The sequence below is a fragment of the Mus musculus genome, chromosome 19, assembly GCF_000001635.26.
Source record: "Mus musculus strain C57BL/6J chromosome 19, GRCm38.p6 C57BL/6J".
Classification (NCBI taxonomy): Eukaryota; Metazoa; Chordata; class Mammalia; order Rodentia; family Muridae; genus Mus; species Mus musculus.
In genome coordinates, this window is record NC_000085.6 from 36731330 (window position 1) to 36752894 (window position 21565).

The following is a 21565-nucleotide window of genomic DNA, read 5'->3' on the forward strand; positions in this document are numbered from 1 at the left end:
AAAGATACTAGAGCTCAAAACGTAAGAGCTATTGCACACCTCCTGCATTATCTCCCCCCAACCCCCCAAGTGTGTGAGTGACAGGTAGCACCCAGGCTAAGCCTGGCCCGGCAGAAAGCATGTGAGAGAAGGAGGAGCCATAGACAGACACAGTTACAGCAGCTCAGCTTACTGCCTCTGGACCCAAGCCCCGGCTGTCAGCTGTCCACCGTCCGCCACGAGACCTGAGGTCACGTGCCGCGGTCACGTTCGAGTCTGAGGCAGGTGAATGTGTGCAGGTTGAGCCACCTCCTGCTCCAAACCAGCTTGCTTGGTTGTTGCTAGGCAAAACAGGAGAACTTCAGTTGCTCTATTTCTGATCTAACCAGTTATGGTTTGGGGGGAAAGAAAACATTCTCGGGTCTTTTACCAAGCACATTTATTCTAAAAGTGAGAGGCTCATAGGGACAATGTAGGTATTTACAGCAGAGAACTTATGGATGCTAGCCAAACCTCAAATACCATCACAGGGGAGGTATCCCAATAGTGTTTTTCCAGCATGGCAGATCACATACATTACAATCCACTGCACTTTCCCAACTCACCTCAAAGTACATGCACACCGGACAATCAACCCAGGACACCTGTCCTCAAGATCCCACAAAGTGGATTTATGCGCACGCAAAAACAGTTCACATTCAAAATAATTCATATCTACACTTTTTAAAAGCATTTTGACTAGAAATTAAAACAGCAAGACAAAATTAGGCACGAGATAGACCGATACTTTCATGTGCAAGGTCCTGGATTCTTGCATTGAGACTCTGGTGTCAGTCCCCACTTCAAATGTCACATTGAAAAAGTGTGGCAGAAAGATGAGTCACCTTCAATATGAAGGACGTGAGTTGTGTACACTGATGGCCCTCCTGATGATTTCAGAAGGACACCAGTGAATAGACCTTCAAATAAGGTCCTAAACATTCATGAGTTATTAGATGAGCATTCAGGTAACTGGTTTAAACAGCTACAGTGTTGTGGTTTAATGGAGGCACTGAAAGAGCTCTCTTTGACACGATGTGGAGTCCCTACATGCTGCTAGTCACTGGTGACAACATGCCTGATGTCAGGCAGCATTCTGTAGCAAGAACCCAAGAGTGATGCCTTCATCACAAAGCCGCTTATCCAATTAAGAATGCAAAGCCAGATGTGCTTCAACACTCTCTAAAACATGGTTCCTGGTAGACCATGTTTAAACTGAAAGGATTCACTTGAGATCTTTTGATATCATCATTTCCTTGAGACAGGGACTTGACTAGCCCAAGCTAGCCTCCAACTTTCTGTGTGCCAAGGATGACCTTGGATTTCTAATCCTCCTGCCTCTGCCTTCCCTATAACATACTGGGATTAGAGGCATGTGCTGCCACCCCCAGCTGTATGATGCTAGACCTGGAACCCAGGTCTTCATGCATGCGAGGCAAGCACACTACCAACTGAGCTACATCTCTAGCCCTCAAGATCTTGATTCTTCAGTTCATCTTCTCCCCCAGTACCATCCAACATCCTTTTATTTTCCTATACAAGGATGCATAGAATGGATTTCTTTCCCATCTTTGAGCTATTTCCTCAGGAGAAGCCTGCAGAACCCATTCTGAAACACAAGATAACTTTATGTGTTCCCACCAATGGCTTAATATCCACTTAACCATGGCTCCTCCGCTGACTCGAGCCCTCGGCATATACATTTCACATTCCTCACACCCTTACCACAGCGTTCCATCACCATCAACAGTCCTCAAACCTTTCCTTGGTCAAAGTGAAAGCTGGTGAACTGAGAGGGAAATGATGCACCTCCCAAAAAAAGGTGTCGCTTGTATAAAACTAGTTCCCAGGCTGTCCTTGATCCTTCAGAACAAAGCTGGTGGCATCACCCTCAAAAACCCCCAACAATGAATTCTCAAGTAGCTATAGCTTCTATAGCCAGGCCCCAACAGCTCATACCTAAATCTACTGATAGAAAGTAACTACGACTTCCTAATATTGAGCAATACAGATCTAGAATTGCATGAGGATTATGATCAGACAAGGGCAGTGTGTAGATTGCCTAACTCATCGATAGGAGGTCAAGTTCTCCACTCTCCCCCAGCTCTGCCACTCTGGGAAGAGGCCGCTAGCAAGCCTTGGACTGCCAAAGACTGTGGGCTCTATCTCAGTCTTAGGGGGCCCCTGTTGGAATGCACAGTCTTTGGGTGCCACCTGAGTCTGCACTCCGTCAGGTTTCCATTGCACATGGACAATTCTGTAATTCTGACCCTCATTGTTGTCCCAGAAGATCCTCCCATTAGCGTGATAAGAAATGCAGAACTCAATTTTCTCCTCAGTTGGAATGACACGGGGCAAGTCGATGGCAAAGGAGAAGGTGTCGCTGTCTGAGCTGCTGTAAACATTCTTCATGTAGACACAGTCCACATCTGTGTAGGTTTTCCAGGTGTCAAAGGTGATCCGGACCTGAACCTTCTTCTCAAAGCTCACATTCTTCACTTTCACTGTCCCGGTCACCGTCCGATCTTGCAAAGAGCAGTTCTCGAGGCAGACAAAGTTCTTCTGAAAGCGGTCCCGGAAACTTAAGTAGTCGGTTGAGGGCTGGGGAAAATCAAAAACCAAATTTTTCTCCTCGTGAAGTTTTAAGCTGGAGGAGATATCGTTAAGGTCCAAGAGATCAAACTGCAGGTCCCACGCTGGTTCTTCTGGAAGGTCGGAGAAGACATGGATAGCAGTGAGTGACAGCCCCTTGGAGTCCGCAAACACGACCCGCTTCTTGGCTTGGTTGTGTGGGCTCTTCCACTCACTCTGCGATTTGGCTTCCTGCTTGACACTGAGACATGGTTTCAAAGGTTTCAATTTATTCACAAAATTTCTTCGTTGAAAACCATTGTAAGGACCCAGGAAACTCTTCAGAGGTGGTGAATGAGCCAAGCAAATCCTCATGGCCATGTCCACGGGCATGACGGAACTTGTCAAAGGACGTGGATCTAGCACATGGATCATTCTGGAATGAGAAAAAAAAAAAAAAAACAGTGGTAATCACCGAGGTCTGGAGTCGTCTTCCCCTGGTCCCAAATGCACACACACTAGTACTCCAGTGCAGAGAGGTGCTATCACGTGGAGAAAAGGAGAGCACTGGGGTGATGAGATCTACAGTCTAGCTCTGTGCTTGGCAGGCTGCTGGGCCCATGTGTAAACTGCCTGAAACACTCAGAGAGGATTCAGTTTCTCCATCTGAGAAACAAGAGGGCTCTATCTGAACAAGTCTGACACAGCTCTTGGAATTATGTACTCTGTTCTGGGCCAGTGGTTCTTAAACCTGTCAGATCAACAAGACCTGAGAAGTTTCTTTCCTTTAGAAAAAAAAAATTCAGATTCCGGGGACTTAAAACCACTACAGTAGAGCTTCATGGCATGGAGCCAGAAAGGTAAATATGTTCTTAAAGCTTCCCCCAAAAGAGTCCATTGGCCAGACAGCTTCTTCCATTATCACAGTCCCAGCCTCTCGCTCCCTCTGGCTGCTGTTTCCTATTTTGGCTCTCGAACCGGTTTTACTTCTCAGGAGAAGTAATCCACTTGGGAAACAATAAATGAAGCAATTCTTAAAATGTCATGCTGTCCTTAGAGTGACAGTAGGTGACGCTTGTTAAAAGAAAGAATGACTTTTTCATTTTATCACAGTCATCCTCATTTTTTCACAAATGACCAACTGCAACACCAGCCAACATCTCACAGACTAAAGGAAAAACTTTAAACAATCTACAGTTCATATAGAAAGATGCCCATGACAGGTCCAACTATAAAGGGAATAGCTACCTGCAGGGATAACAGACTTGTTCATTCTGACCAGTAATAACCACTTTACTATAGCTCTGTCTTGTAGCCTGCAGTGTACATTATATATACACAACATAAAGTAGTTTTAAAAACTGATAACCAGAAAATGAGCTGTTTTAAAATACACTGAAGATATATGAATTTATAAATACTGAAAACTACAAAGGAAAACACTAAGATGTTCATTATCTTTGACTGATGGAATTATAGCATCTACTGGTTTGGGCTTCTATGATGTTTCCTGTTGTTGAGCAGGTCCTATTTACAAGTAGGAAGGCAATAACAATAGTTTGCATCAAACAAAGAACCATCCATCAAGACTTTTCTGGCCTTTCTTTCCCTTGAACCACACTATAATTCCACACTTACAGAATTAGGTTTTTCCTCTCCAATGTCAGCCTTATAAATCAAAGAAACATGAAATACAGTAGGTGCCATTTTGGAGTCTGGGGCTTTATTAATTATTTATTCTTTAACAGTTTATATATGTATATAACATATTTTGATCATAAATATAGTCTGGCTTGAAGAATTCTCTTCATACCAGTGCTAAGCACAGCACCCTGTATATGGTCATCATCACAAAGTGGCCTGTAAAGAATGTATACTGAACTCACTTTAATAGCTCTAGGGTTTTTCTGAGAGGATTACAAACTTCCAGCAACAAAACCTCAAAGTCTATTTGTCTCACAACCATTAAGAGGCAGGATTTGGGGAGGGAGAATTCTTGGACTAAGTTACAACTGGAGATGCAACATTTCGTGAGATGGTCTTGGTTGCCTGGTTGATGGAGCTGTTGTTCGTTTTTTATTGGTTGAGCTGTTCTTGTTTTTCTTTTTGTTTTAGTTTTTTTGGTTTTTTTCCTTTTTTACTCCTGCATTTATAGAAAGTTTTAGTAGTGGGCTATTTCCCTGGAATTCTAAGTCCTGGCCAAGAGTTAAAAATAATAGCTTGCTCAAACTCTAAGACTGCATTTTCTATGACAAACCAGGAGAGGGGAAGTGGGGAAAGAAGAAATGCAAAATCCTCTACCTTTTGCCACAGGCTAAACTACCTCATCAATAAAACTAAGCTGCACCCAAGTGTTTGGGTCTTTGAGCTCAAAGGCAACAGAGTCACTTCAGCAAAGGAATCCCAGCTAAAACTGACTCACTAAGGCAGTTTCTACTGTGAGATGTAGATTCCCAAAACAGGCGCTAAGAAATACAACTCAAATTCCATCCCTTCAAAGCCTCCGGGACGATTCAACTCAGCCATCAACCTGGGAGTCTCCCATCTGCAGAGAAGACAAAACCACAAAAGCCCCCAAAGTCCCCGCAGCTGCAGGCTCCCCTCCATTCGGGCGCAGAGTTGCACTGAACCTACCTGGTGCAGCTCATTGGACCGAGAGGCAGCGGCGACCGCGACAACCGCACCCTGAGCAACTTCGCACTCAGTACTTAAGAGGATGCAGCGCCGCGGTCCAGCCGGCCGACTGACCGCAGGCAACCGGGAGGCAGCTTATCAAAGCCAGATCACGTGAACCGGTCCCTCCGACCAATCAAAGGCCGTGCGCCCTGACCAACCACTGTGCAGCTGGGGCACGAGCCCCTGCCCCTGGAACGTGATCACCGCGGGGCTGGATGTGACCAGAGCGTGCTGGAAGGCGGCCGTAGAGTCCCTGAGCCCTGGGCCAGCGGGATCCAGCCGTGTTCCCGGAGCCTGGCGTGCAGCACGTAGCTCACGGCTCGCAGCTGGCCTTCTGCAGCTTGTGCGAGCCTGGCGGGGTCTTCTATGGAAACGCGTAGGTCTGTGCAGAGTTGAATCTGAGCTCAGAAAGTTGTGGCTCCGCCCGGTGTCTGTGTTATTTGAAATGCTTGTGATGCTCCTTGCTTTGTGTCCAAGCACCTTGGCCCAAGCAAAGAGAAGTTGGCTGGCTCTTCTTCCTCCACAAATAAAGTCACACAGCCACTCAAATGTTAAGAAAACACGTGAGCCCATGAAACGAAGTGGCCGTGTGTGTGTGTGTGTGTGTGTGTGTGTGTGTGTGTGTTTCCCTCTGAAGACAGAGGCAGAGAGGGCCAGTCTGTACAGCCTAGCGAGACTCTGCCTCTGAATAAGCAAATGGAGACTATGTGCTGACCTATTCAGTTCTCTGCTTGGGAGAGAGAACTATAGGCCAACATGAAGTTACTGTCCTTGCTCATTGTCACCAATTGCAGCAGACAGCCCAAATCCCTAGACTGAGTTATGACATCCTTAGGCAGAGGTCAAAATCACAGTTGATTTCATGCCCTACCCACCCAGCGGCTTTCGCTGAGATTTCTTTCTTTTCTTCTGTGCACATAACCAACACAAAGCAAAACTAAAATAAATATTTTTTAAAGAAACGTCTACTGAACATCACAGAGGAAAAAACTTGATAATTGGACTTTTAAAAACTAAAAAGTTCGACCGGGTGTGGTGGTGCATGCCTTTAATCCCAGCACTCTGAAGGCAAGAGTCTGGAGGATCTCTGTGAGTTCGAAGCCAGCCTGATCTACAGGATGAGTTTCAGTAGTTACACAGAGAAACCCTGTTGGGGGGAGAGAGAGCAAGGCGCGCGCACGCGCAGGGGCGGGGGGAGGCATATCTGTTAATCAAATATAAAATTGTTTTCTTCTTTTGTTTTTTGTTCTTCCCCCTTTCCTTTCCTCCCTCCGAACATTCCTACGTTCCTTGGTCTCTTTCAAATTCATGGCCCTTTTTCCCCCTACTTGTTGTTCTATGCGTATGAATACTGATTATTTTTACAAAGTCCATGACCTAGCTCTGCTTGGCTATCTAGAAGCCAATTAGAATGTGCAAAAAATTCCTCTGTCATGTAACTGTCAGACTCAAGAATTGTTACAATGGAGTAAAGAATAAGAACCATGCTATGGGGCTGGAGAACGGCTCAGAGGGTAGGAGTCCCTTGCTCTTCTTTCCACAGACCAGAGAGCAGGTCGTACCACCCAGCTCAGGCGCTCATACACAGCCTGGAACTCCAGCTTCAGGGGCTCTACCGCCCTCCTCTGGCTTTTGCAGGACCTGCACACATGTGCACATAACCAACACAAAGTAAAACTAAAATAAATATTTTTTTAAAGAAACGTCTACTGAACATCACAGAGGAAGAAACTTGATAATTGGACTTTTTAAAGATTTATTTTTATATTAGACATATGAGTGTTTTTTACCCCTCTGTATGTATGCATACCACATACATGTAGTGCCCTCAGAGGTCAGAGGTGGGCACTGGATACCCTGTCATTGGTTGTAAGCCACCACGTGGGTGCTGGGAACCAAACCCTGGTCCTCTACCAAGGGTAACAAGTGCTCTTAGCCGCTGGACCATCCCTCTCTCTCCCTCTCTCTCTCTTGGGCTTTACTTCTGAATAAAGCACCTGACCAACAGCAGAACTAACGCCCCTCTCAAGATGGCCAAGACCACGTGAAAGGCCAATGTTTAGGGTTTTAATCCTCACCTGAACCCAGGCAAGTTCTAGCCTCAGATTCCTGTTGTGCAATATGGAGATGGTAAATTTGCTTTGAGGAATAAACTTGTGTGTATCAGCAACATCCCACGTTAGAGCTCAGTTCAATACTCGATCCTCCTGTGCTCATTTCTACTCTCACCTCAGCAAAGTTAGTACCTGAGAGAAGCAGCAGTCACCACCATGCATGGCTCATTGAGTCTTATCATGGGCCAAGCATGCGCACCATGTCATCTGTTAAATACTTACAGCATCCTACATGGAACTGCCTGTCATAAATACCATCTTAGATAAAGGAAAACCATTAGGAGATCAAGAAACCTGGCCGGGACCTTCCAAGTAGAGTTGTGGCTCTCTGGGATCAGAACCTGCATGCAGGATAACTGCCGTCTGCCCCATTCTGGCTTCCTTTCATTAATGGTCAGTTACAAGGATAAAGACAGGAGGCGCCTTGTGTATTGTTGGCTTCAAACACTTTGTGTTTCACAGTTGATAAATCTAAACCCCGAGGAGGAAGCAGAGCTGGTAGCCAAGGGCTGGTTAGGTCAGAGCCAAAACTAGAATCTTGGATAGGCCTTTTCTCTACGCAAACCGTATATGCTGAGATAAAGGGTGACTATTACCAGCTAAAGCTATGAAACAGCACACTGTAAGAACAATGCAGTTTGATTCTACTTAGGAGGGAAAGATATGCAGGGACAGGCTCTAGAATATTCTTCACCAAAATGTTAGTGCTTACTAGGGGATGGTGACAGTACTCGTGGTAAAATGTTTTTGTTTTGCTTCTTCGTGGTTTTTGGAGATTGTTGTTGTTGTTGTTTTGGTTCGTTTTGGTTTGGTTTTTTGGGTTCCACACACACACACACACACACAATGAACACAGAAGGCTTCTGTAATTAACAAATAAATTTGAAAAGGTTTTCAAGCTTTCAGATTCAAGTAATTCAGAGAGACTCTTAGCTGGGTGCCAAGAACCACGTTGGAAGCTTTTTAAATGTTCTCAGGCTGCCCCCACCCCTCCCCATCCCAGCCCCACCACCGTCCTAGAAAAGCTGTATTGACTCTGCTTACGCTCCTGCCCCCTGGTGTTGATTAATGCTGCCAAAACAGATTTCTATTTCAACTTCAAGAGGACTTTTTAAACAGAAAACAGTATTCTTTCCTACAAGAAGTCAAGGTAACCTGTAAGCTTAATAGTCCAAGCCTCTCCTTCAGGCTCCTAGCTGGTTTTTACTGCCTTTCATTACAGGATTGAAGGTACTGGAAAGGAATCAGTGTTTTTTCCTTGGGTGTTGCGTCAATGAAGATGGACTAAACCAGAAGTTATGAAGAATTTTATTGTTTGTGGGCTCTATCCAAGTGTGGCTTGGCAGCACTCAAACGTTGCTTTGTCTTACTCGTCTTCCCATAATAAATCTATCAACCAGGGCTCGTTAATTGGTGCATGGTGTCCAGCATCATGCTTGAGGTTACCTGGAGTCATAAGCCATAGCCCTTTACCCTTGAGACTATTCTAGATATTTCTTTTATTTTAGGCTCAAAAAGTACCCCACAGATGAGGGGCTGCTGGCTGTGTGGTTTACACAGTGGGGTTGTCCAAGCATTTGCTCAGTATCTCACCTGGAGGCTGGACTCCTTTTGTGGGAAATTCACCCTGGGGTCCCCCAGTTACCAACTCATTTTCTTTTTCTTTCTTTCTTTGTTACTTTCTTTCTTCCTGTGTACATAAGCATTTTCACACATGTGTGTGATATGTATGTGTGTGTACATGTTCACGTTTGTGCACGTGTGTAAGAGTATACATGTAGATGTAAATGTCCCACGAACATTTCCCACAGATGTTCCAACAGATGTGCTGCAGGACAACTCCCCAACAATGGGCAGCTGTGGACGGGAAGTCCAAGAATCTAGTAGTTGCTCAGTCCCACGAGGCTAGTTGTTTCAGCTGGTCTTCTGTAGAGGCTGGAATCCTGAGTAAGTAGGTTCCAACAGATGTCCTGGCAAGTAAGAGCAAGCAGGTGAATAAGAGTGAGTCTTCCTTCTTCCAATGTCCTTATGTAGGCCTCCAGCAGAAGATGTGGCCCAGACGTGTACCACCACATCTTGACCTGGGACTTGCTTTGTCCCAGGTTGACTCAGAGATCTCGCAGGTGAGCCCTCCGATTCTGGACTGTAGTTCATTCCAGATATAATCAAGTTGACAACCAGGAATGACCATTACAAAAGGGGTCATTTACTCTTCTTGATGGTGTCTCTGTAGTCACGGAAGGCTGAAGGTGGATAAAAGTGTTGAGTTACAGGGGGCCTGAAAAGTAACAGCTGAATCATGCTGAAGGACGTTTAAATGTCACTACAACATTTAAATGTCACTACAAGTGAGTGAGTCCATGTGTGTATATGTGAGTGCACATATGTGAGCATGAGTATACATGTACACGTGTGCATATGAGTGTGACTATGTATGACTGTGTGTGACTATGTGTGTAACTGTCTGTGTGTGTGTGACTGTGTGTATGACTCTGTGTCTATGACTGTGTGTATGTGCATGTGGGTGTGGGTGTGACTCTGGGTGTGTGACTCTGTGTGTGTGTGTGCATATGTGTGTGAATGTGTGTAACTGTCCCTGTGACTGCCTGTGTGACTGTGTGTGTTACTGTGTGTGACTTTGTATGTGTGTGTGACTCTGTGTGGTGTGTGTGTGTGTGTGTGTGTGTGTGTGTGGCTCTGGGTGTGTGAGTGTGTGTATATGTGCATATGAGTGTGTGTGACTATGTATGTGACTGTCTGTGTTAGTATGTGACTGTGTGTGTGTGACTGTGTATGACTCTGTGTATATGAGTGTGTGTAACTGTGTGACTCTGTGTGTATGACTGCATTGTGACTCTGTGTGTGTGTGTGTGTGTGTGTGTGTGTGTGTACAACCTGACACCTGAGTAGAGGTCAGAGGATACATGCAGGAGTTGGTCCTCTGCTATTTAGGTTGTAAGAATCAAACTCATGGCCTCGGGCCTGGAAGCAGGTGCTTTACCCACTGAACCATCTTGCCTGCCCTTTAAAGATTTTAATGTGACCACCTGGGAGATGAAGAGGGAAAGAGTTCTTCAAGAAAAAGAACAGATCAAATCCCAGCAACCACAGGGTGGCTCACAACCATCTGTAATGAGATCTGATGCCCTCTTCTGGTGTGTCTGAAGACAACTACTACAGCGTACTTACATATAATAAATAAATAAATCTTAAAAAAAAAAAAAGAAGAACAGAAATTAGAAAAAATATACCTGGATTCACAGGAAATATCAGAAGAAAAATCAAAGTGATTTTCTAAAATATTCAAAATAATATTCTGAAAAAGAAGGTACTTTAGCTCTATCAGCTTAAATTGTACTATAGAGTTTTACAAAATGAATATTGGTACCCAAATACAGAATTAGCAGTGAGAGAAAAGAATACATAAATGTACATACTTACATATTAGAATTTCCTATATGCTTCAAGAGGACATTTCTAATAAGGAGAGAGGGGATTGTTCAAAAAATGGGCATCTGACTAGCCTTGGAATGGATATTAGAAAGATGTATACAATAAATGGCTTTCATTCTCTGTGGAGAGGAGCCAAAATGGTTTGATGGCATAGAAACATGTATAAATAAGACATGTCAGTAGGAATGTCTTAAGTCTGTTCTGTGTTACTATAACAAATTGCCAGATATATAATATATTTGTAATAAATAAATGTGTAATATATAAAGAAATTTACTTGGCTCTTAATTCTGGTAGCCAGAAAACTCAAATAGAATGGTACAGGACTCTGGCAAAGGCCAACTGTGTTACAACACAGCAGAGGGTGTTCCATGAAGGAGCATAGTTGAGGCCAAACAGCAGGAGCATGCAGAAGCAACAGATCACACAGCAAGGGAGGACAAGAGACAGAGGGGAATGGGAGAGATAAGCTTCTCTCTTATATAACCAGCTCTGCCAAGAACTAATCCACTCTTTTTAAAAAAATCTACCCTGCTTCTAGAGATCAGCTTAGCATCAGTCTCTTCAGAGGATTAAGCTCTTAAAGGATCTGACACATTTCCATATGAGTTTGACACACACATCTGTCTAGGGATTCTAATTGTTTTTAATTAGGTTTTATTTAAATCTGTAATTAAAATTTTTTATTTCTTTCTTTTAAAGAAAAAAAAAAGTTCCAACCAGGTGTAATGGCACACACCTTTAATCCCAGCACTCAGGAGGCAGAGGCAGGCAGATCTCTGTGAGTTCAAGGCCAGCCTGGTCTACAGAGTGAGTTCCAGGACATCCAGGGCTACATAGTGACACATTGTCTCAAAAAAGCAGAAAAGAAGGAAAAAAAATCCTACGTGAATGCCTCACTCAGTGCTCATCAGAGACATTTCTTCCTGCAGCAAATGAGAGTTAACACAGAGCCCTGAAACCAGCCAGTGGACAGAGAGTGAGAGACTTTAGAACACTCAGTCCTAAATGGGGTGTCTTCATCAAACCTCTCCTAGAAGGGCTCAGGGATCTATGTGGAAGAGGACACAGAAAGATTTTAAGAGCCAGAGGAGTTGTATGGCACCAAGGAAATAGTCTCTTCCAGATGTAACAGGACTGACACAGGTATGAACTCACAGAGACTGTGGTGGCATGCACAGGGCCTGCACAGGTTCAAGCCAGATGAAGCCCCAGCATTGAGAGAGGAAAATGAACATAGGGTCACAAAATGTCCTAGTTACTGCTCTACTGCTGTGAGGAGACATCATGACCAAGGCAACTTATAAAAGAAAGTATTTAACTAGAGGATTGCTTATAGTTCCAGAGGATTCGTCCATGAACGTCATGGCAGGAAGCATGGTGGCAGGCAGGCATGGTGCTGGAGCAGTAACTGAGAGTTCATATCTGACCTGCAAGTCACAGGCAGAAAGTGCATGACACAGCCTATTAAAACTTCCAGGTCTGCTCCTAGTGACATACCCATGCCAAAAGGCCATACCCACTAATGCTTCCTAAACTGTCCACCAGCTAGGAACCAGACTTTCAAACATACGAGCCTATTCCGATTCTCACTCAAATCACCACACATACCGTAACCAAGAAGCTATTTGCAATCAATACCCACCAGCAAAAGGAAAATTAGTTTTCTACAATGGAGTTTCACTGGGTATAGGTATATCATGCCCCGGAGTAGGTGGGCAACACAAAAGGAAATCAATTTTATAGGGTTTTGTTTGGTTGGTTGGTTTTTTTGTTTGTTTGTTTTGTCTTATGGGTTTTTTCATTTGTTTTGATTTTTATTCTGTTTTCATGTGGTATTTCTTTTTGTTGCTTGGTTTTGGTTTTGGTTTTTTTGGAAGAGAGAGAGAAAGAGCATAAAGTTGGGCAGGGAGGGCCTGAGAAGAGTTGAGAGAGGTTGAAACATGATCAAAATATAATGAATTAAATTTTTTAATTAAAAAGAAGTTCTCTCTGAGGATAGGTAGAAAGAAGAGTGTGTGTGAGTTAATATGATCAAAGTACATGATATGTTTGAATAAAAACATATTTATGAAACCCATAATCATATTTTTTAAAGGTTAAAAAAGGTATTAGAACCAAGACTGGCTCTGTTTGGTACAGTAGGAGCCTCAGTGAATCTCCATTTCCTCCCCTCTGAGCCAGACAAAGGCCTTCAGGGTTGATTGTGCTTAGCCGGCCAAAGCTGTCTACACTGCCTTTACCGTGTCTAGGCAGCTGGTCACACTTCTGGTTTGGTCACATGTTTCACTAAGTCTTTATGTCCTAGGACATCAAATTCTGCTGCTTTGCTTTAAATATGAATGGTCCATGGGATGTGGCAGCTGTCTTTGTTACCAGGCCACTTTACTTACCAGGCCCATATTGTCCAGTACACAGGCTTTCTGTTTTCTAGCCTGACATCTGGACTCAGCTCTGAACTTACAGGAAGGGTTTCAAAGCACCTTCAGCAGACGCAAGCCCACCCACTCATAAGGTACCACAGGTCCTCTAAATATGACAAAACTCACCTAACCAGCTGCCCCTTCATACTCAGAAACAACACACTGTCCTACCCCCCTTGTAACTAGAGCTGGGCATTGTCTCCATAAACCTTGGGAAGAAAAAGTGGACCTAGTCTGGGCCAGAGCCATGTCAGAAAACTATTTCTACTTGGCTACTCCACACCAAGGATGTGATGGAAAGTTCCAGCGCAGGAGCCTGGGACTTGCAAGCATCTTTCCAGATTCCCAAAAGAGTCAACAATTTGCAGTAGGGCTTTAATATTTGTTTAAAGTGCAGTGACTCTTCTAGAATGTCACCCTGAACTTTAAAAACTCCTCAAAGCCAACTTTCTTCAAGTGTACTCCATTAGCTAAGCATTGGCTTGTTTTGTTTTGTTTTTTGTTTTGTTTTGTTTGTTTGTTGAGGTGGTGTTTGTTTGATGGTTTGTTTTTTCTGAAACAAGGTTTCTCTGTGTAGCCTTGGCTGGCCTGATCTCACTATGTAGACCAGGTTGGCCTCAAACTCACAGAGATCCACGTGCCTCTGCCTCCCTAGTGCTGGGATTAAAGGCCCATGTCACCACACCCTGCTGCAACTCTTACACTTTTGTTTTTTGTTTTGGTTTTGGTTTGTTTGTTTCTTTCTTTGTTTGTTTAAGACAGGGTTTCTCTGTATAGTCCTGGCTGTTCTGGAACTCACTTTGTAGACCAGGCTGACCTCAAACTCAGATATCCGCCTGCCTCTGCCTCCCAAGTGCTGGGATTAAAGGCACCACCGCCCGGCAACTCTTAAACTTTTAAATCACTTAGTAAAGTTAGGCGTGATCTGAGAGCCACCAGTTGCTGACACTTCCCCAGTCAAAACAGGTCAGTCACCTCCTGGAGTGACAAGTGACACTGTTGCACAGCAGAGCACTTGGTCTGGCTTTCCTGGGTGTGTGGTTGAGCTTTTTCGAGCTCAGACCATTGGTAGTTGAAAAGATTTTCGTTATGAAAAAGAACAAAAGGAAGAACATTCACTCTACCAAGAACAAATTATGTATCCAGCATGCTAGATCCTTTTACACATCTAATGATAGCCCTGGTAGTTATAATATAATTATAATATAATGTTCATTTTTAATTAATTTGGCCTTATTTATTTGTTTAGCTTCTGAGGCAGGGTCTCGAGTATCCCAGATTGGCCGAGAATTTGCCATACAGCTGAAGATGACCTTGAACTCCTGATCCTGTCTCTTCCTCACAAGTGCTGGGTTTACAGGCATGTGCCACCCTGCCTGGCTGTAATGCTAATTTCGAATTAAACGGGATTACTCTTGGGAATTTACCCAAAAACCTCTAAGTCAGTGTAGTGGTTTGAATATGCTTAGCCCAGGGAGTAACATTATTAGGAAGACTGGCCTTGTTGGAGTAGGTGTGTCCTTGTTGGAAGAAGTAGGCTTTGATACCCTCCTCTTAGTGGCCTGAGGATTTAGTTTTCTCCTGTCTGTCTTTGAATCAAGATGTAGAACATCTGCCTAGACACTGCCATGTTCCTGCCTTGATGATAATGGACTGAACCTCTGAGCCTGGAAGTCAGCTCCAATTAAATGTTGTCCTTTATAAGAGTTGCTTTGGTCATGGTGTCTCTTCCCAGCAATGGAAACCCTTACTAACAGTCATCGTATCACAGAGATATTTGCACATTCATGTTTGTAATTGCACTATTCACAATACCCTGTGTCTTAGCGCTTCAACTCTGTGATAAAACACTAGGGCCAAAAGGCAAGTTGGGAAGGAAAGGGTTTGTTTATTCGGCTTACACTCCCACACTGCTATCCATCACAAAAGGAAGTCAGGACAGGAACTCTAGCAAGGTAGGAACCTGGAGGTGGGAGCTGATGCAGGGGCCTCTGAAGGGTACTGCTTACTGGCTTGCTTCTCCTGGGTTACTCAGCCTGCTTTCTTGTAGAACCCAGGATCACCAGCCCAAGGATGGCACCTCCTACAATAAGCAGGTTGATCACTAATTGAGAAAATGCATTACAGCTGGATCTCATGATGGCATTTCCTCAACTGAGGCTACTTCTTCTCTGATGTCTCTAGCTTCTGTCAAGTTGACAACACAAAAGCAGCCAGTATACCCAGGAAATGAAATTAGCTAGATGGCATAAGCAGATGATTGTATGAAGAAAAGCCGGTACATATGCACACTAGAACTTTATGTAGCCACAGAGAAAATGAAATCATGACATCTCTAGGAAAACGGATGGAACTGGAGATCATTATATTAATTAAAATAAGCTAGACTCAGAAAGACAGACAGTGTCTATTTCGTCTCATATGTGGAATCTGAATTTTAAATTATATATGTGTATCTATATGCACGTATTTATCTCTATCCACATACATGTACATTTGTGGGTCATGAGACTAAAAGGGGGATCCTTTGAAGTTGGGACCAGATCTTAAGAGAGGGAATTAAGAGAGGACAATGGGATTCATATAACAAGAAAGCAGGAGAAAGAAAAAGTGGCTGGGGTTAGGGGATGTGGGAGAAGAGGGCTTGGCTTGTGTATGAAGATGTGATGATTGTGAGAGACAGCAACCCTCACTTCAGAATAAGAGTGCCAGATGATTTCAACAAACAACCCTCACTTCAGAATAAGAGTGCCAGATGATTTCAACAAACAACCCTCACTTCAGTATAAAAGCATCAGAGTAGTACTCAGAGTAGTGAAATTGAAGCAGTTAATTTTATGATCTTGCAAACAGGGTATCAGCCCAGTGTGACATGCACAGCTGACTGGGTACAAAGACAGATTTTAAACTCCACACAGGCAAGTCTCTTCCTCTTTTCTCATTGCTAGTTAGGAAAGTATAATCTTACATGTCATCTTCATCGTATCTTCCCCTCTTACATTTTTTATCTTTTTTCTCAACAAAAACCATGGGTGGATTCATCTCTGTCAGAGACACGACCTTGCAGGCAAGCTTGGCTGTTAGGCGCATTAGTATCCTGCTACTCTCAATTTCAAGTTTGTGGGTAGGCTTTTGGGTTGGGCTGACAGCTACACTAGCAGGATTTAGCAGGGGTCTGGTATCTTCTGTTCATTTGCTAGCTGGGCCTAAGCTGTCTCAAGGTACATTTGAAAAACAAACGAACAGATTTTATTTCTGACAATAATGAAAGCCATTATTTTGCATGAAAACTAAAGATAGTTTAAAAAATAAGTCAGACTGAAAAAAATAAAATAATAAAATACCGTTAAGTTGACAAGAAAAAGAGGCTGTTGCTTAATGCAGAAATGAAGATGACATACTATCACCTTTTCTTGTCTTGCTTCCACCATGCCCCATCCCCAAATTAGAAGTTTGAGTATTATTTACTGAGCAAGTATTCTCCATAATTGATATTGAAAGAGGTTATCATTTTGCAAAATCCAAACAGAAAAGCAAGGTTCGATTAGTAGGAGCCAGAGTCAGCACTTGAGCAATGACATTTTATGTGTGATTGGCCCCATCAGTGTGACAAGTGTCCTTACCACCTTTATTCTGCTTAGTCTTCATTAAAACCCTGTGAATCCACTCTTGATTCCATTCTGTTGATGGGGAAAATGAATCTCAGTCAAACTGAATCACTGTGAAGAGAGTTCCAGGAATTACATGGACAGAATCAACTTTTGGAGTCACTACCCAACCTCACATGTTCATTAGCTGAGTGGTTCACAGATATTGTGCTAGGACAGAGTGTGAACAGTCTGCTGTCCACTTGTCTTTCATATTCACTCTGTCTGTAAGTCTGCCTGCTTTTACTTCCTTGCTCTTCCCCATCTCTCTTAAACAGAGTCACAACCAACAAAAAGCTCTGACCAAAAAAATCCAATCGTAACGACCCCAAACTAAACCTACCAAAACTAGACAAGGAATCACATGATACTGTCCCTCACCTGGAGAGTCCTCTCTCCATTCACTTTTCTGAGGTCCACCTTAGAAGTCATTTCTTCAGGAAGCCCTCTATGCCCTCCCTGACCTCAGTGACATTTTCTGTGTTTTCCGTAAGATCCTTCGGAATTTCTTATCCTGTTATGTAGCATCAACTTTGACAAAAAATCTGCCTGTGTTTGTCTCCCCTGCTAGACTGTATGCTCCCTGAGAGCACGGGCAATGCCTTATTCATCTCCAGTACCTGACGCCATGTCTATGTAGTATACAAGCCCACTGGGTGAGCTGGATGCATTGACTGTTCTATGGGTGCTGGCTTCCCGATCCTTCCTAGGTAGCTGAGAAGATGATATTGAACTGAGATCAATGTTGTACATTGGCAGGAGGAAAGAACATGAGTTGTCAAAGATGATTTGAGAAAGTCTAGAGAGGAATGGGGAGCATTCTCCCCTCCCCCCCAAAAAAAAATCCTAAATAAAGATAGTGTACCATTAGTTTGGCAAGCAAGAGGAAAGGTTATTTCAAAAGTACCACAAAGCAGTGCCAATGGAACCACCCAATGAACCAGACTTGGAAGCCCCAGCAAAAGTACAAGCTGTCCTGGAACATGGCAGATTTGTTTTCAGGTCACAAGCCAGTCCCCAGCACCAGGACCAGTGGAGACTTGGGTTTCTCTAAGCAATAACTTATTGGGAATCCTCCTAGTATATTTAACAGCCCTTCTCATCCTCTGATGGTTTTTTGCTGCTTCTGTCTGTTGTCCAACTTCTCCTTTTCTTCATTGGCTTCCAAATCTCTTTCCTCTTCTTCCTTCCAGCATCTTCATTTGCACCTTCATCTCAATGTTTGTGCAAGATCACCATTAACTTTCAAGCCCACACAATGCACAGCTCTAATTGTAGAAAGTACATAGGTCAAATGAGTACTGGCCTTGATGTGCTATGGTCTCTTTTCTGTTTCTACTATTCCCTCTCTTGGGAAGCCCTTTACCTTATCTACCCTTCCAGGTCCAGCTCAAATGTCCCTTGTTAACTGTCCCCAGTTCCAAGTAACAGAGACAGAATGCCCTGTTCTCTTCTCTGTACTTTAGAGATGAATTTATTTAGACAACTAGAACAGCTCTTGTAGCACTCAGTGATTTTCTTTTATTTGTTTAACTGTCTCCTCTATTAAACTATGAACTCTTGAGGACAGGTACCAAATATCACCCATTTCCACATTCCTTACACTTCACAATGCCACAGTATTGGAGACACTCAGAAGAGACTTGCTTAGATATCTTGTATTCTAACCCAAAGCACAGTGGCCCATGCTTGTAATCTCAGCACTTGGAAGGTTAAGGTCTTCCCTATTAATTCTGGGCCAATCTGGAGTACAGAGTAAGACCCTGTCTCAGAAGAAAAGAAGTAGAAGGTGGTAGGAGGAGAGAATAAAAAGGTCTAAGAAATATCTCAGTTGGTAAACTGTTTTCCTTATAAGCATGAATATCTGAGTTTAATCACTAGGAAAGCCCAGGCCTGGTAGCATGCCTGGAGAATGCCATAACTAGGGGGACACTGTCAGGTACATCTCTGACACTCATTGGCAAACCAGCCTAGCCTTCTTGGCCAGTTCACCTGGAGAATGATATCCAATGTCTCCCTCTGGCTTCCACATGAACATGCACACAATGGGTATATATGCAAATATGCATCCTTTATTCTTATTGTTTACTGTTCTCTCTAAAAGAGAGACTATTTTTAGTCTTAATATAAGACTATTGTTAAGCAAATAGTTATACTGTTAATTAATATAAAATTGCTATACATGGATCAGAAGACAACTACAGGGTGTCCTGAGGAACATGACACAGACAGAGGAAAATTAGAGAAGGCTCCTTGCACGAGTACTTGATGCTCAGGCTGAAATTAGATGAAGAGAGAGCATCAGCCAGGAAGGGGCAAGGATGCAAGACCAAAGGGAATACTGCACTTGAAAGGCAAGGTGACTTGGAAGAGCCATGCAAGGTCTGACCTAAACTTCCAAGTGGTACTCCAAATGCTCCATTTATACAGTGTACTTCCTGCCTAGGGAGCCTCACTTAAACAGACTTTGTCCATAGGTGTCTCTAACCTTTGGTTTCTGGTTGAGTTTGGTCAATGGCCTAAGCGCAGAGGGTGAGAAGGAGAGTAAAATTGAAGGATCTATTCACCAGCTTCCATGTTGACAGGCTGACTTCTCCCTTCTACTCAAGGTCATGACTTCCATCAGAGGATCTTTACTAAGGAGCAGCCCCACAGTCTCTGCAACAGCTGCTCTGTACCTGGTCTTTAATGCTTTGTGGGCTCCTCTTTCTTCCATCCTTTCAACCACTGAACACTAGTTAAGAAAGAAAAGGATAGAGAGGAAAGAAATCCCTGAAGAAAGTGAGCAGTTGGAAAGGCGATGACATTATTGTTAGACTACTCCTGCCGATTAGGGGTGTTGAGTTCCTTAGGGCAAGTTTGATCTTCACTGTCAGGATATCTAATTTCTTCTTTTTCTTGCTTCTTCTTGGTGCACTACTTAAAAACAGCAACCAGCAATAACCAACAACCCACCGTGCTTCTCAGGGCCCCAGCATTTATATACCCTCTGAAAAGCCTGCAGAATTCCAAACATCACACTATCACAGAAACTATCTGCAGCTAGCAAAATCATGCCCCTGCTAGAGCACAAGACAAATCATAGTCAGCCGCTGTGGACAGTCTGAAACATCCCCGTATCCCACACCTGGATTAAAACAAAAACATACACTTATAATATTTCTTTATTTTTAAAAGAAAACAAAATGTCAAAATTATCACATTTACCTTTCTGTTTTAAACCATTAATTGTGCTGTGTGTAACAGGAAACTATAGACAGATGCATTTACAGTAAAATAAGTGCTTTTTTAAAAAAAATATTCCAGCCAGGCAGTGGTGACACACGCCTTTAATCCCAGCACTTGGGAGGCAGAGGCAGATAGATTTCTGAGTTCAAGGTCAGCCTGGTCTACAGAGAGAGTTCCAGGACAGCCAAGGCTACACAGAGAAACCCTGTCTTGAAAAAAAATCCAAAATATTTTATTCTTTACAATATTAAAATACATGAAGCATCTTAATTTCTTCTTTTAGATAGGCCAAATACAACTAATCTTCTTAAGATCTTATACCCAGCATCCTTATTGAATACACTTAAATTTCTAAGCGAATATTTTTAGTTAGTTAGTTAGTAAGTGTAGTTATTTTATAACAACAAGATCATGCCATCTGCAAACACAAGCAATTTGCTTTTTCCTTCTATCATGTGTCTGTTCAGTGAGATACTTGGGGTAGCATAGTGTGTACATTATTGGGAGAGAGATGGGGTTGGTTGGTTGGTTGGCTGGTTTGTTTGTTTTTTTTTTCTTTTGTTTTGTTTTGTTTTGTTTTGTATTTTTTCCATCCTTTTTTTTTTAAAGAGAAAAGAAAAGAAACCTGGTCAATTTCAAATATATCTTCAACTGAATTACTTTTGACCAATTGAATGTGTTGTTGAGTTCCACAGCGAGGGTTTCTTTGTTATTGTGGTACCCACCTCCAGGGTCTGTGTTTCAGTCCTTCTTATTACCTCTGTGCCATAAAGGATTTCTAGTTCTATGTATGCTGCTTTTCCCTTGATTTGATTTAGTTCTTCAATGCATGTTCTCCTGTGGTCCACTGAGTTCTGGGTATACAGTTATAAAAATAAGTACTTTTTGAGTCAGTGGCCAAGGAGTTCAGGAGTCCTATCCTGCTCAATTCTAATCTTTATCAGTTTTGATGGTATCCACAGCTTTTCATTCCCTGTAACAACTTAAACAAATCCACATCCCCAACATAAAATTTCTGCAGGCTCCCATTCTATGCTAACACATCCTTATGGTATATAAGCTGATTTAATCCCACGGTTTTTTTTTCTATAACCCAGGATCTCTCTGCTGCTGCTGTTCCTTTCTCATTAACATTCAGAAAATTTAAAGTTAACAAACTACCATTTAGTCTACCCCTGGGGGGGTCCTTATTCTTCCTTTTGTTTTATAAATATTTCTTTTAAGGTGCAATTAGATCTTTCTACAACCGCTTGCCCTGTAGGATTATACCTGTAATGTGCTTTACATTATAATATGCAAAGAATTGCTTCATCTTACTGGAGACATATGCAAGGGCATTGTCAGTCTTAATTTGTGCAGGTATCCCCATAGTAGCCATTACTTCCAATAAATGTGTAATTGCAGAATCAGCCTTTTAGAACTCAAAGCAGTTGCC

The 21565-nt window shown here is 42.9% G+C and overlaps 1 protein-coding gene across 1 annotated transcript; it reads right to left on the bottom strand.

Annotated features, from left to right (window-relative positions):
* Positions 1–401: 401 nt before the first annotated feature.
* On the bottom strand, positions 402–5275 carry Ppp1r3c (protein phosphatase 1, regulatory subunit 3C). Its single transcript, NM_016854.2, has 2 exons — positions 5224–5275; positions 402–3025 (listed from the first exon to the last, which is right to left on the bottom strand). Exons 1-2 carry the CDS (start codon positions 5235–5237, stop codon positions 2086–2088), a joined length of 954 nt encoding a protein of 317 aa, NP_058550.1. The 5' UTR covers positions 5238–5275; the 3' UTR covers positions 402–2085.
* Positions 5276–21565: the final 16290 nt, after the last annotated feature.